This window comes from Hemicordylus capensis, chromosome 5 (genome assembly GCF_027244095.1).
Source record: "Hemicordylus capensis ecotype Gifberg chromosome 5, rHemCap1.1.pri, whole genome shotgun sequence".
Classification (NCBI taxonomy): domain Eukaryota; kingdom Metazoa; phylum Chordata; class Lepidosauria; order Squamata; family Cordylidae; genus Hemicordylus; species Hemicordylus capensis.
Window position 1 is genome coordinate 209,614,400 of NC_069661.1, and position 14,659 is coordinate 209,629,058.

Sequence of the window (14,659 nt, forward strand, 5' to 3'; positions counted from 1 at the left end):
AATAAATTCCATCATAATGCCACAAGCCTAATGCATCGTAAAACCAGTGCCTTGCTGCAGTAAATGCATGTTGCTGAGAATGGAAGGCTCATAGCTCAGTGGCAGAGCACCTGCTTTGCATGCAGAAGGTCCCAGGTTCAGTCCCTGGCATCTCCAAGGACAGGCAAAGACTTCCGCCTGCAACTTTAGAGAGCTGCTGCTAGGGATGTGCACGAGCTTGTTCAGAGGCCCTTTTACGGGCCTCCGAACTGTTTTGAATTACAGGCGGTTCGAAGGCAGGTGGGGCATACCTTTAAGAACAGGGGAGGGTGCTCTTATTCCTCCCACTGCGTTTCCCCCTCCAGCGCTGCACTTTTAAAGGGTCCAGCGGGGCAGCAGCGTACCGCCCTGCTGCCTCATTGGACCGGAAGTGGCCTGACACACGTGCGCACATGACACGCTCGCTTGTGCATCAGGCACACACACAAGCTTCGGGTACTTCGGGTCCGACGAGGCAATGGGGTAACAGGGAGGTACGCTGCCACCCCACCAGACCCTTTTAAAGTGCAGTGCCAGCAGGGGGAACACAGCAAGAGGGGTAAGAGCACCCTCTCCCGCCCTTAAAGGTATCCCCACTCCACCCCACCGGTTCTGTGCACATCCCTAGCTGCTGCCAGTCAGAGCAGACAATATGGTCAGACTTGGTATAAAGAGGCTTTCTGTGTTAAGTGCCTGGGGGAAAATTTAAAGGCCTTCTCCCCTTGTCAAAAGTCTATAGGGATGGCTTACATGGGTCTCCTGTGACAATAGGTTCCATGAGGCTGGGGCCACCATGAGGCTGGGGCCACCACCATGAGGCTAGGGCCACCACAGGGGTGCCCACCAATTTGGCCACTTGAGAAGGGGGACCTTGAGCATATTTTACCTGCAGATCCTAATGGGCAGGGGGCTTATGGGAGAGGAAATGACTCTGTGCATCTCTATGAGGAGTCTAATAAAATGTTTTGGGAATGTTTGGTCTGGTAGAACATTTGGGAATATTTATTTCTCTAATTCTTGATTTTAATTTACAGTGTGTAACTCTGCTTGTGAGGAATGCGAAGAGTCACATAACGGACAAACAACTGCAAGTGTTGCTTGGGTATGCCGAAGAAGACATCTACGATTCGTTGCGACAAACCACTGCTTTTGGCCTCTTAAAGGTATTCAACCATACTGAACAGTCTTTGGGCATTTTTCTTTTGAAAGGGAAATGAAGCCCCCCCATTTAAAATATATATATTTAACTATATATATTCATTAAAGCTGGTTGTCTTGTGTATTGTCTACAGAAGATGTGGATGTGTTTCTTTTCAACGTGCAGCATGAAACGTGTGTTTTGTACCAGTATTGCTGGTTCCTGTGAGGTGGTGATATTGGGAGAGAGAAAAAGAACTGACCTCATGGAAGTCACAGTCTCTGTAGGAATGGGCTGACTCTCCGTGGCCAACTCTCCGCGGCTGACTCTCTGCAGGGACAACTCAATGCGAATCTCCGACAAACACTTCAAAGCTCAATAGTGCCCTGCACTTCAAAACAGTTCCCTGCTCTCTCTATAGGGATAGGAAGTGAGAGGAGGAGGCAGAGAGGAGCGGGCTGTTCTGCGACTCCTTTGCCCACTTCCAAGCCCCATAGAGAGAGAGCAGGGAACTGCTTTGAAGTGCGGGGCACTATCGGGTTTGTTAGAGATGGGGTTTGTTGGAGAACAAGAGAGAGCAGGGAGCTGCTTTGAAGTGTGTGTTGAAGATTCGCATTGAGTTGTCCCTGCAGTGAGTCGGCTGTGTTGAGGTGTCCCACAGTGAGTTGGCCGCAGAGAGTTGTCCTAGACTCGTCTCTGGGTAGCATACACTGTGGTGCAAGGGTGAAAGCACGAGGCATTTTCCATTTCTCCCTCTTCCTGCAGCCATCCGAAAAACTGTTTCTGAGGGTCAAGGCACTGTCAGCAATGATGTGGGAAGCAGCATCGATGGGAGCAGGGGAAGCGGGGGGGGGGGGATTTCTGGAAACTAGGTAGAGGCACCTTCCAGCCCCAGCAGAAGGTGCCTCCGCTTGTTTCTGGGAATCCCCACCCCCCACCGCACCCTGCAGCAGTCCCAGCACATCCTGAGCCCTTAAGCGTGGCCTTTGGGGGTTCAGGGCTTCATGATGAAGGAAGGGATTAGGGGAAATGTTTTGTGGAAGTGTCACTGTGAATGCTGCCCATGGCTTCAAATGCAGGCTTTTGGGAGAACCTTATGAATACTGCCTTAATACTGTGTGTAATACTGATGAGACAACCTCACAGTGAAACAGCGGTGTGTATGTTGTGAATAGAGATGCACAAACATAGGTTCTCTTAGAAATTCTTAATCAGCGGTTCTAATTCTAATTCTTCTCATACACATGTTCTCAAAACAAAATTAAGATTTTTAAAAACCAGTATTATATATAAGCAGAAACAGACTTTTGTTAAGCCATTAAAAGAATATAAGTTTTGAGTTGCGTTTGACAGAGTACAGAGCAAAACCGCTTTGACTCAGGTTTGTATTTCTTCCCTTCCCCTTCTTTTTTTTTAAAAAGGCTATTCTGTCCAGAAAATTGATTGTTCCTGAAATTGATGGTGTCATGCAGAAGATTGCAAACTTTGCCATCACAGGGCAAAGTGAGCAAATTCGAATCCAGTGCAGACAGGTTTGTAATGAAGAGGGGTTTGGGGTTGTGGGGGAGGCAGGGGAGTGGGGGGTGATAAAGTACTTAACAACAGAAATAATACTAATAGAAGGGGAAAGACTTCAATACCATCATGAAGAATAACTTGACCTTGCATTTTACAGCAATGTTATATTTAGATTTTTATTTCCTGGACAGTGCTTGGGCTTGAGGTGTAACAAGAGTTGGTGGGGAGAGAATGCGAAGACTTATTAGCTTTTATACAAACAAATAAATTTACCTCGGTGACATACCTCATTTGAAGACCAGGTCCAAATGATGGGGGTGGGGGGATGAAATATGGGATTGAGAGCAGAAAGAAACTGGTCCAGGGAGGTAGACTGAGGCCTTGTACCTCAAGAGAGGATGAGATTTTCATGCACAAGGTCCATCTTGAATTCCTGGCAGCTCCTCTAGGAAGCAGAATCTGAAAGAACTGCTAATTAAGATACTCAAGAGCTGCTGCTGCTGCTTACCACCACTGACCATTCTAGGTTGGAATACTTTGTTTTGCACTATACAAGGGTATTCCTTGCAGACTTTTCTATGCATATTTGGCAGGGGGAAGTGGAAGCAGTATTAGAGATCTTGATGCTTTAGCTGGCACTGTAGTTAAGACATACTAGATGAGTTTCATGAGTCATCGCTATGTCCAAAAATATATGTAGCATCTTGTTGTAAGTAGGCACACAGAGAGAGCTGTGAACAACACTCCATAACTGGACCAACGGTTCGATGGGGCTGGGAGTCAGTTGCTGTTCATTTCAAGATCTCTGCACATTTGACGTGCAGGCGTCCATCCTGTGCTTAAATTGTCTAATATTTTTTCTGTGCTTTAGAAAAAGTACTTTGAATTCCCAAGGGATCACTAGAGAGGAGTCATAGCTCAACAGCAGAGGAGACATTTTTGCATGCAGAAGATGCCATCTGCAGTCTCTTGCATCTCCAGATGAAAGGATCAGGGAGAAGCTGATGGGAAAGAGCTCTGCCTGGAGAGCTGCTGCCCATCAAATGAGACACTACTGGGTTAGATGGACTGACATGTTCATATATGTTCAAAAGCGATAGCAACATAGTAGTTACTTGGACTAAACCTTGAGGATTTTAAAATTGCATTTGGATCAATGGTTGTAGGAAACCCTTAGCAAACTGCTGGCACTTCAGGAAGCATTACTGAAAGAGCTGGTTGGCAGTAGAACGAGGAGTGGCCAGTGCAGGTGCCATGAAGCGGGGTGGGGTGTGGGGTGAGAGGCATCTTTAAGCACTCAGTTCCAAGCAGCAGCACAATGCCCAGCACTCCCTGCGGCGGCAGATCGGCTCCGCCACTCACCTGGTTTCCGCAGAGCCCATCCCCCACTGGTGGCCAGGTGAGGGGTGGAGCCGATCTGCCCCCGCAGGGAGTGCTGGGCAGTGCACTGCTGCTCGGAGTGGTTTGCAGCTGCAGCCGGAGTGGAGGTAAGCCCCTTTTAATCTGTGCTTAGAGGTGCGCCCGCACCGACCGCTCCTGAGTAGAACGGTCTGCCTCGAGCAGTAGTCTGCTGTCCTTCACTGGAGGTTTTCAAACAGAGGCTGGACAGGCATCTGTCAGGGATACTGTAACAGTTTCCTGCACTAAGCGGGGGACTGGACTAGAAGTCCTTGAAGCTCCCTTCCGATTCTAGCGTTCTCTCCATTCTGTAGCATGTCTCCCTGGAAGAACTTGGAGAGTTATTCTAGAGAGAACTCAGTGATGAACTACTACCTGCCGGCTGAAGGTCGTTCTCTATCACATAGACATCCCCCTAGGGGAGGTGTGTGTCTTCTGGGACAGATCTTTTGTGAGCTGGAAACTAACATCTGCCAGTGTTTTCAGAGATAACTGTTCCTTGTTTTGCTTTTTCCTTCTCCAGATTTACTTGAAATATATTCTGGATTATCCCCTTGGTAAAAAGTTGAAACCCAACCTAGAGTACATCTTGGCTCAGCTCAAGTAAGTGTGCAGAATTTGTTGTGTAAATCATTTTTCAAACCAGATCCCAGCTAGCCTTTTCCCACCTTTTGAATGGGGTACTTCTGATTTTGTGCTATTTGTGGAAGTAGGGTCACATCCAGCCAAGACCTAAAAACAAAATCCCAGCAGTATATACTAAGCAAATAACACTTAAACACTGCATCTTACATATTGTCCCCATTGGTTTTTGAATTATTAAATGTTTCTACTGTTGTTGTGATTTTTGACTTGATTATAAACAAATGGGCATCTTGATCTTGCAAACACTTCCAAGTAGAAGAATAAATTTTATGTTTTACACTGTAAACTGTTTTGAAAACTTTTTTGTTGAAAAGTGCTGTTTTTCACTTTAATAAAAGTGATGTCACCTGTATGCATGTAAGTGGTTCCATGAAACAGTAGGACTTTCTGTGGTGCTACATGACATTGTTACATACAGTCCTCCTTTCCTTGGGCCCCCAGATGTTTGTTTGGACTATATATCCCATCATCCTGAGCCACAATGACCTTTTGCTATGGTGACGGGATGATGGGAGTTGTAGTCCAACAACATTGGGTGACCCAAGATTGGGAACCCTTGCTCTGGCTGCTTACTAGCTAGAGAATGGAGGGGTTGCCAGCATCTGACCCCAGCTGGGCTGATAGGTGTTGTGTAGAAGAAAGAGAAGATTGCCATGTATGGCTTCTCACATTACATTTCTGCATCAATGTGAGAAATGGCAGAGATTTAACTTCTCTTTCCCATGCAGTTATTGAAAACACAAATGCATCCTTCAAGGCTAGCTTGTTGGAAAAAGCAGAGTATATTTTGAAAAAAATGTACACTCACATTGAAGGTCATTCACACAATCAAAAACTGTGTTGTACCTGGGTTTGGGAGCTGTGTGTGCTCCCAATTTCCAGTTGTTTGGAAGCAAGGTCGGAGGAAAACCTGGGTAGAAGTGATTGTGTGGAAACAAGCTACCCAGGTTTTCCTCTTACCTTGCTTCCAAACAACCAAAAATTGGGAGCACACACGGCTCCCAAACCCATGTAGAACACAATTTTTGATTGTGTGAATGACCTCATAATGTTGTGTACTCTTTCAATGTTTTGAATGCTTTCTTAGTCCTATTCAGGCATTATGCGAAGTGTGGACACTGTATCCAGCCGTAGCATCCACAGGAATATGCTGACAAGCCTCTCCCCCATATGCTAGTGTGCTCCCTAGCTTTGCTCCTATGCAGCCTCGCCCTCATATTTTCTGAGGAGACAAATGCTGTATTTTGGGAGAGATCCTCCCTGTGGTTAAGAATACTGGCGCCTCAGGTACAATAGCCACACTTTCTATAACTTCTGAATAGGGTTCTTGTGTCCCTAAATTCCTGGCAGTTCTTGAAGATACTAACCATTTTGTACTGTTCATTGTGTGCCATAGTTATGAATATGAGACAGGAAGAGAGTCTGCTTTGGAAATGATTGCTTACCTCTTTGAAATGTTCCCGCAGGTAATGTCTAATTGCATTGCACATAATATTCTTGTTGCTCTTCAACCTGAACCTAAGTATGTGGTATTTAATAGAATCTATTTGAGCAAGGCTGCATGCTTCATTCTCTTTCATCATATTACAACTCGGTGCTTTCAAGTCTTTTTATTATTTGCTGCTTTAATCTTTGGGAGAGTAATTTCTAAATATTGGCTCATGTAACACGCAGTGGAATGCAGGGGGTTAGAGTGCTGCTTGCACTGCTCTGTGTGTGTGTGTGTGTGTGTGTGTGTGTGTGTGTGTGTGTATGTGTGTGTGTAAACCCCTCCAACAGTGTTACGGATATTGTTCTGCTCTCTTGCACAGACATGGTTGTGCGGTACGACATTGGACATGTCATGTCTGACATTGGCAATGATGGGCGTCACTTTTCACTGCATGGTTATGTGAGCCTCTGAAAATAAATGCAGACTAGAGGAGGGGAGCACGAGGGGTGGTAAATGTACACACAGGATTCCGGTTGCTTTGACACGGACTTTCTAGAGTTTACCCATTAACAACATGGCTGACTTTCCTCCCCGCCCTTTCAGGGTTTACTGCATGAATATTGTGGTCTGTGCTTTGTCCCGCTGTGTATGATGATCATAAATGATGACTCGACGAAGTGCAAGAAGATGGCAGCCCTGGCGATCAAATCTCTGCTCAGTAAGATTAAACCTGCAAACCGAGACCTGATGTTCTCACTGGTCGCCTCATGGCTCAAGAGTGAGAAGGTACGGCTTCTGGGATTTTGTGTTAACGCGAGCAGTATGTTTTGTTAATGGAGTGGGGCTGATGAGGGAATGTCCAGGTGTGTACCTCTCAAGGGGAAACTTGTGCTGAGTGCATTAAACTGCCTTCGCGGGTGGAAGAGCAACCCTGGCTGACAATCTTCTAGCGCAACAAACCTCTTGCCAGAAGGACATTGTGCGAGTGCAGAGCTGTTGAGCTAGCCAGTTGTGCTTAGACTGGAGCTTGCATTCCAGACTTAATGTTGCACAACCGTGACACACGTCATTTGTCTTAATGGGATTTTATGTATGTAAGAGCACTATAGCATAATTCTGCAAATCCCTATTTTTAGCACAATTAAGCCTTTTCCCTTTTTTTTTCTTTTTCTTTTTTTGCCGTAAAGCAACTTCGCTCATTCCACATGTGGCTCATTGCTCTGGATGTAATATGTAGGGACTTTACACATTGGGCTAATTCTTTACAAATTAGCTTAATTCTGCCCTTAGGCTAATTCTTTTAGAATGGAAGCCTCCCTTCAAACTTGTGGCTGCGTGCTTTGTCAGGAAGGCATTTGCACCTGCCAGTTTGGGTTTTCACCCGTTATAAGCCAGTTGTACAGAGAAACACTGCCAGCTGGTACTGCAACCTTTTAACTCTTGCATTTCTGGCTCATATTTGAACCCCTGCTAACTTGGCAAAGAGGCACCTTTTAACGTGGTGATTCTCTTTATTTAGCAGCGGGAGAGTAACTGGCCCTATCCACCCCCAGCACAGTACCTCCAGTGACTGTCGCTGGTATCTTAAGTTTATTTTTAGATTGTGAGCCCTTTGGGGACAGGGATCCATCTTATTTATTTATTTATTATTTCTCTGTAAACCGCCCTGAGCCATTTTTGAGAAGGGCGGTATAGAAATCGAATAAGTTAAATTAAATTAAATTAGAATAAATAAATAAATATTTGGATGAATCACCATACACATATACATCATACATTGAGTTTCCTCTCTCTCTCTCTCTCTCTCTCTGTCAAAAATCCTCCACTAATGTGATGTCTTTATTGGCAGAGTGTGCACAAGAGGCTGGCTGCTCATGCCTGTGGTGTGCTTGTCGAAGCGGAGGGAGTAGAATTTGAAAAAAGACTTGGAACTGTTCTCCCAATTATCGACAGGGAAATACATCCTTCAAACTTTGAAGATGTAAGTCATTTAATTACTCATAATGTTTGCCAAAAAGGGACGAGGAAAGATGAAGAGATGAGTTAAACGAATAAAATAGGAAGAGGTGCATTTTATAGAAGAGGAGATTCATTACTTGGTCTGATTGATTGAAATAAGAACTTGTTCACAGAATACATCCGTACACAAAAGGAAGCTACCAAAAGAGCCTGACTGAAAGTATTGTTTGTTGTAGTTACATGTCATCCCTCAGAGAAAAACTTAATAGGATCATCAAAACATATGCGTAGTCTGAGCCCATCTAAATAGATTGGTACAAACACCTTCTGTTTGTTCTATGGCAGGGCTGCTCAACTTTGGCCCTCTTGCAGATGTTGGCCTGCAACTCCCAATAATAAAGAGATTATGGGAGTTGTAGTCCAAAAACAGCTGGGGGGGCCCTAAGTTGAGCAGGCCTGTTTGAAGGGGCATCCATGCATATTTCTCCTCAAATTGATGATGTGACCTTATGAAAGAAGAGGGTGTGTATTTTTGCTGTTCTCCAGTAGGTTGTGGGGTGCTAGAACCTCTGAAGTGTGCTTAGTCTTGCAGACGAAGTTATGATAGGCAGGATCCAGCCTACGTTAGGCATGACTAACTATGACAAATCCCATTCATTTCAATGGGACTTAGTCATGACTAACTTAGTCTGGATCCTGCCCATTATTTTTCTGTGGCTGTCTCCCTGCGCTACTTCAAGTTCTGGATTCTAAATAAAGATTTCTGTAGTGTAATTATGTTTGATGCCACTTAATCATTTTGGTGGCGTCAAGCAAATTGGTTTGCAGTCATAATGACTTCTATTGAAACCTTTTCATTGTTCATATGACATTGTACTTACAGGATAGGTCAGTCTAACACTGTCAATATTTGCATTTGTAAGCTTACAGAAGAGACTGAAGAAAAGGCTGCAGACAGATTGCTGTTCAGCTTCCTTACCTTGATCATCAAACTAATCAAGGAATGCAATATTCTCGAATTAAATAAACATAATAAAATTCTGAGCAGCATTTGGGGTAAGTGTTAGTAGTTCTTGCACAGTGGTTGTTCTAGAAACTATTGGTCTTCACTGTGTAGTTTTTGTGCCTGGGACTGCTCCTGTGGACAAAGAATGTATTCATTGAAATGGCCTTTTTGGTTTTTATTCTGTGCACATATGGATACAGTTTAAATAAGCCCTCTTATCTCCCATTTCTGAAGGACATGTCCAGTCCCATTTGTGGTACCCTCACAGTTGGGTATGGTTGACTTCTGCTCAGATTTTCGGCTTGTTGTTTGCTTCTCACAAACCCGAAGAACTTGTTCATAAGTGGAGTAAAAGAAAGCCAGAAAAAAGCCAGGAACCTACTGCAGAACCATCTGCAACCACCTTCTTGACAGAAAAATTAGACAAAAAGGTTAGCAATTTAATATTTGCTCTGACCCCCTACAGTTGATTCATTATGTCTTTTGAGTTTCCTATTTCATCTCCTTTTGGAGAGGAGGTTATTCACATAACAGTCACTGCCATTCATTACAGTGGCTGACAATCCAGAGTAGCAGTCTGAGGACACATCAAGAGGTTGTGTCTTTACAGCTAGGGGGTTCCCAAGCAGCAGAGCAAATGGGGCGGGGGGTGGGTGCAGAATTATTTTTGCTGATCTATCTCCAGAAATGCTCTTTGCCTTCCAGAAATATGCCCCTGAGGGCTGTGCTGCCCAAAGGGACATATTTCTGGAAGGCAAAGAGTGCTTCTGGAGGCAGGGGAGATCAGCAGAAATCACTCCCCTGCCCCATGTGTGCTCTGCTGCTTGGGAATCCTCTGTCTGCATTAATGCCAGCCACCATTCCTGTTGCCAAAAGCCTATGACATCCTGAGCTCAGTTATACTGTCCTCTCATACTTCAGTGTGATATATATTTGAGAAGGATCACAACTCTTTCTCTTTCCAGATGAAAACACTTGCTTTAGCTTTCTGTCATCAGCTGAAGTCCAAATTTCTGGATCCATCCCTTGGAGAACAGGTGAGAATCTAATAGATTTTTGGCAGATTTAGTTTGTATTCCAAAAGGAGTGAGAGACAGTTCAATATATTCTGGAGCCTGAATGGTGGTGGTAAAAATATTGTAATAAACTAAATAATTGATAATCCTCTGCCTTTGACTGTACTCCAAAATCTGCTGCCTGAAACAGGCCACCTCATCCTGCCTAGAGATGGGGCCAGGCCTTGTTGAGATGGGGAGAGTGCAAGTATACTGTTAGGTAGAAAACAACATGCTCAAAGAGTTGTGGCCCACATTCAACTAAAAAGACTTTAACCTGTTGTTAAAACAAATCCTGCATGCTAGATTTTTCTGATTGAAGTCACTTGGTGCTGCTGCTTCTGAAAGAGTCAGTTTGAAATTAATTTTAATCTCTAGTTGTAGACCTACCCGAAGGGGTTCTGTTTTCTTTGGAAGCTGCTTCCTAGTTCCCAACATAAAAGGAATCAGAATTGGTTGGCATCATGATGATAAAGATGATGCCTAGAGATGTACAGATCAGGCGGTATAAAATCATGATAAATAAATAAATATGATAAATAAAAGGGATGGGTGGGGAGGATAGGGGCATAGAACAAAGTAGCAGCACAATACCAGATCAATATTTTGGTTTTGTTATAATAGCTCTCCTTGAACAGAACTGTGATTAGCATTGGGATCCAGACCATGATCCCATCAAGGTCAGAGTTGAGAATCAAAGTTCTGTTCCCTGTGTCTTCTATGTCTCTCTCTCTATGTCGAAATTCTTAAGATTGTTTTCATGCCAACAAGTTTCTGATCAGGATAAAGCTTGCTCCTCTAAGGCTTTCCAATACAGAGGCAGTCTAGGCTCCTGCTGAGAAGATTATAGCAAGGCTACACAACTTCGGCCCTCCCAGCTCTTCTTGGATTACCACTCCTATCGTTCCTGGCCACTGTGGTTGAGGATGATGGGAATTGTACTCCAACAGCTGGCAGGCCAAAGTTGTGCAGCCCTGCTCTACAGTGTGTGTGTATATATAGCTCCTACTCTCCAATGGATACTAGAAATTAGGAATGTGCAAATTGGAAGAATTGAAAGCGCACATCAGAACACCCACCCACCTCACCCCCCATTAGGCAGCCAATAACAGGGCAATTGCCCCAGGTGGCAGGGTGGTGGTGGGTGGGGGTTCTTTAAATGCTGATCCGGCGCAGGTGTGAGGAAAGCCTGCGGAGAAACATAGGGTAGGTTGGGAACGAGTGCAGGGCAGCTGGGAAGAAGTGCAGGGATGCCTGGGGGCTGTAGTTTCTCCCAGAGGAAGGTTCCTCCCCTCCTATGGGAGAAGCTCTGGAAAGGAACTACAGCCCCCAGGCATCCCTGTGCTCATTTCCAGCTTCTTCTGTATTACTCCCCACCCACCCCCTGGACACTCCCAAGGTTCTCCCCAGCCACCCAGCTTTTCCATCAGCATTTAAAGAAACACCCCCACCTCCCTATAATGGTGTGGGGCAGGGTGGAAATTCCAACATGGGCATCTGATTCTTCCGACATGCACCGTCCTACTTGTAATGTAAAAAGGGCTGTAAATTTAATTCCTCTCAATCTCAGCCTGTGGCGAAAGTCAAATTTCATTCTCTGCCAAGATAGTAGTGGTGTTTACCCTGGTTTGTTTCTTGGCTGCTTGGCAGGAATATATTTTTGTAGCATGGAATCGGGTTCCGAGGTGTTTTGCTGTGGCTGAGTGTAGATGTCAACTACAGTATGTAATATTGAAGCATGAGGTTATGGCTCATCTTGGTGCATTTTTCCTTTCTTGGTTACAACAGTAGCATTGGCCTAGTGCTTTTGTTGATATTTCAGAACAAGTCTCTGTACGAGTTGTGTTTTTCTTCAAATTTAAAGGTTATAAAGAATTTGCTGTTTGTAGCCAAAGTACTTTATCTTCTTGCCCCTGCTCCTGAAGAAGGCAGAGAGGTCAGTGAGGAAGTGGGCTGTGAAACTGAGGATCAGGATGCTTCAGGAGGTGCTGGTGAGAATGAGACTCTGGAGGAGGAAAAAGACGACGAAGAGACAGAGGAGAAAAGCAAGCCAGTCACTTTGTTGTGGGTGATGAATAAACTCTTCGTAATGGCAACCCGAGAAGCTGCGTATTCACCCAAAGACCATTTAAAGGTTTGTTTTCCATGCAGATAGAATAATGCCTTTCACTTCAGCGGTTTCAGGATATTGGTGCCTGTTGCAGACCCACAAATGCAAATAGTGCACAAATGGGAGTCTTGTTTAAGTCACTAGCTTAACTGGAACTAGGCTGGTGCAGTGGCAAGCTGCCCCCCTCTCTAGGCTCGTACACAAAAACTAGGAAGAGAGAAGACTTCCTGAGGCTTAACTGCACATTAGGCAAACGTATGATGTGTCAAAATCTTAAATTTTCATTCAAGCAAGCAAGCAAGCAGGTGGGCAATTTGGAGCCGGCTTCTCAACTTCAAATGGCCCCTTCCTAAAGTTGCTTCTTTCCTTTTTTTGAAAGGCCATCAGGAGGTTTGAGGGGGATGCATTTGTGGTAACATGTAAGTGGGTCTTTACAATATTTGGTTTTCTTCTAGAACCAGTCTCTTGACCAAATGTGTTTGTCTTTTCAGAGAACCTGCATCTTCAAGTTCCTTGGTGCCATTGCAGTAGATCTTGGAAAAGACAGGGTACAACCATACCTTCCAACAATCATAGCTCCTCTATACCGAGAACTCAGTAGCACCTATGCAGAACAAGGTGAGAGTTTGCTTTACTTCAGTCATAGCTAGGGGCAATTGTCTTGCATTTTCAGTACATAATAAACAAAAGCGAATTAGAACAAAGCGGTCTGCCTTCCATGCTGGATGGTTTAGATGCAGGTTTTGCTGTAGTGCAAGGACTTCTCTGCATGCCTTGGATGGTCCTTCAAATGCAAAGTGATGCTATCACAAAAAATAAGGAGAAAGTGTTTGAAGAGACTAACAATTTTGGCAAGTTTTCCTTAGTAAAATCTGGCAACTTAGTGAATGTTCTTATTCCTCTTAGGAGCTCTTATTTGAGGCTGGGAGGAGGAGTGCTGGTCTTGTGGTAGCAAGCATGACTTGTCCCCCTGCTAAGCAGGGTCTTACCCTGGTTGCATATGAATGGGAGACTACATGCATGAGCACTCTAAGATATTCCCCTTAGGGGATGGAGCCGCTCTAGAAAGAGCATTTGCATACTTGCTTGCAGAAGGTTCCAAGTTCCCTCCCTGGCATCTTCAAGATAGAGTTGAGAGAGATTCCTGCCTGCAACTATGGAGAAGCTGCTGCCAGTCTGTTTAGACAATACTGAGGTTCTTGTGTTTCTATGAAACATTGTAGACAAATTTCCTTGTAGATTAGCCTTAGACCCTTGCTATTATCTTTTTTCAACCCTTTCTCACTTGAAGCTTCAAATGCAGTAGTTTTTTCTGGACTGATTTGCACATGTTCATATAATTTCCAATTGAAGTATCATTTAATTTGCCAGGCATCAAATTTTAAGTAATCCAAGTAATATAATCTTTGCTAGATCCAACTCTGAAGAACCTTTCCCAAGAAATCATAGAACTACTAAAAAAACTAGTCGGGTTGGAAACCTTCTCCATTGCATTTGCTTCGGTGCAAAAGCAAGCCAGTCAGAAGAGAGCTATCCGGAAGAAAGAGAGAGCCTTACAGGTTAGTGTTCATTAAATTCATTTCTTCATTTATCTGCTTAAACATGTGGAGCTTCTCACATGAGAAGTCTTATTAAAGTGTGAACTTGAACAACATTGTGGCTTTTTGTTTTCTGGATAGGCTGTTGCTAATCCTGACATTGCTGCCAAGAAAAAGTTGAAGAGACACAAGAATAAAATTGAAGCGAAGAAGAGAAAAATTGAATTCCTGCGTCCTGGTTACAAAGCTAAAAAACCAAGAAGCCATGCATTAAAAGACTTAGCAATGGTGGAATGAAACACCATAGGTGTGTCTGATCCATTCATGGTTGCTATGCTGCACAGATCATGGATCAAAAAAACCTCCTTTGATAAGAACTACAGCTTTATTAGGCCCTAGTGAAGGCCTAGACTGTAATTCCAAGGTAACTGAATTGCTGTAACATAAGGCATTCTATGTAGCAAGAAACCTGCAATCACATCGTGTCTTTGGAAGGTTCAAAGCTGTTGAAGAGAAGCCAGACCTCTTGCACAGACAAACAGTATACTCCTATCAATTATATTTATTTGTAATTCTAATCTATACAGACTTTAAACAGATATATTAGGGCGAGGGGAGAATCTTCAAGTGACAGGATGCTTATCATTAAGGCTGATTTTATTAGCCTTTTCAGAGATCCAGATCTTATCAGTGATGTACAGATTGTGCCTTGTGTTTTTTTCTAAATCAATGTACTTAAAGCATTTACATTCTACATTGTTGCACACAATCTAACACTTCAACTAACTAGTAAAGATATTTCAAATGTGGCTATATCACTTGTTTAGGCACCAAGTAAGAAG

At 43.9% G+C, this 14,659-nt stretch overlaps 1 protein-coding gene across 2 annotated transcripts in view; it reads left to right on the plus strand.

The window, feature by feature from the left end:
- UTP20 (UTP20 small subunit processome component) overlaps positions 1–14,626 on the plus strand; it is a 107,051-nt gene extending 92,425 nt beyond the window's left edge. For both annotated transcript variants that reach the window (XM_053252114.1, XM_053252113.1), the window contains exons 50-62: positions 1,053–1,181; positions 2,578–2,688; positions 4,596–4,675; positions 6,114–6,183; positions 6,753–6,935; positions 7,999–8,130; positions 9,032–9,164; positions 9,349–9,545; positions 10,080–10,151; positions 12,034–12,303; positions 12,771–12,897; positions 13,693–13,838; positions 13,959–14,626. In XM_053252114.1, coding sequence (XP_053108089.1) covers positions 1,053–1,181; positions 2,578–2,688; positions 4,596–4,675; positions 6,114–6,183; positions 6,753–6,935; positions 7,999–8,130; positions 9,032–9,164; positions 9,349–9,545; positions 10,080–10,151; positions 12,034–12,303; positions 12,771–12,897; positions 13,693–13,838; positions 13,959–14,114 — 1,806 coding nt within the window. In that variant the 3' untranslated portion in view covers positions 14,115–14,626. The remainder of the gene's footprint in view (positions 1–1,052; positions 1,182–2,577; positions 2,689–4,595; positions 4,676–6,113; positions 6,184–6,752; positions 6,936–7,998; positions 8,131–9,031; positions 9,165–9,348; positions 9,546–10,079; positions 10,152–12,033; positions 12,304–12,770; positions 12,898–13,692; positions 13,839–13,958) is intronic.
- The last annotated feature ends 33 nt before the right edge of the window (positions 14,627–14,659 follow it).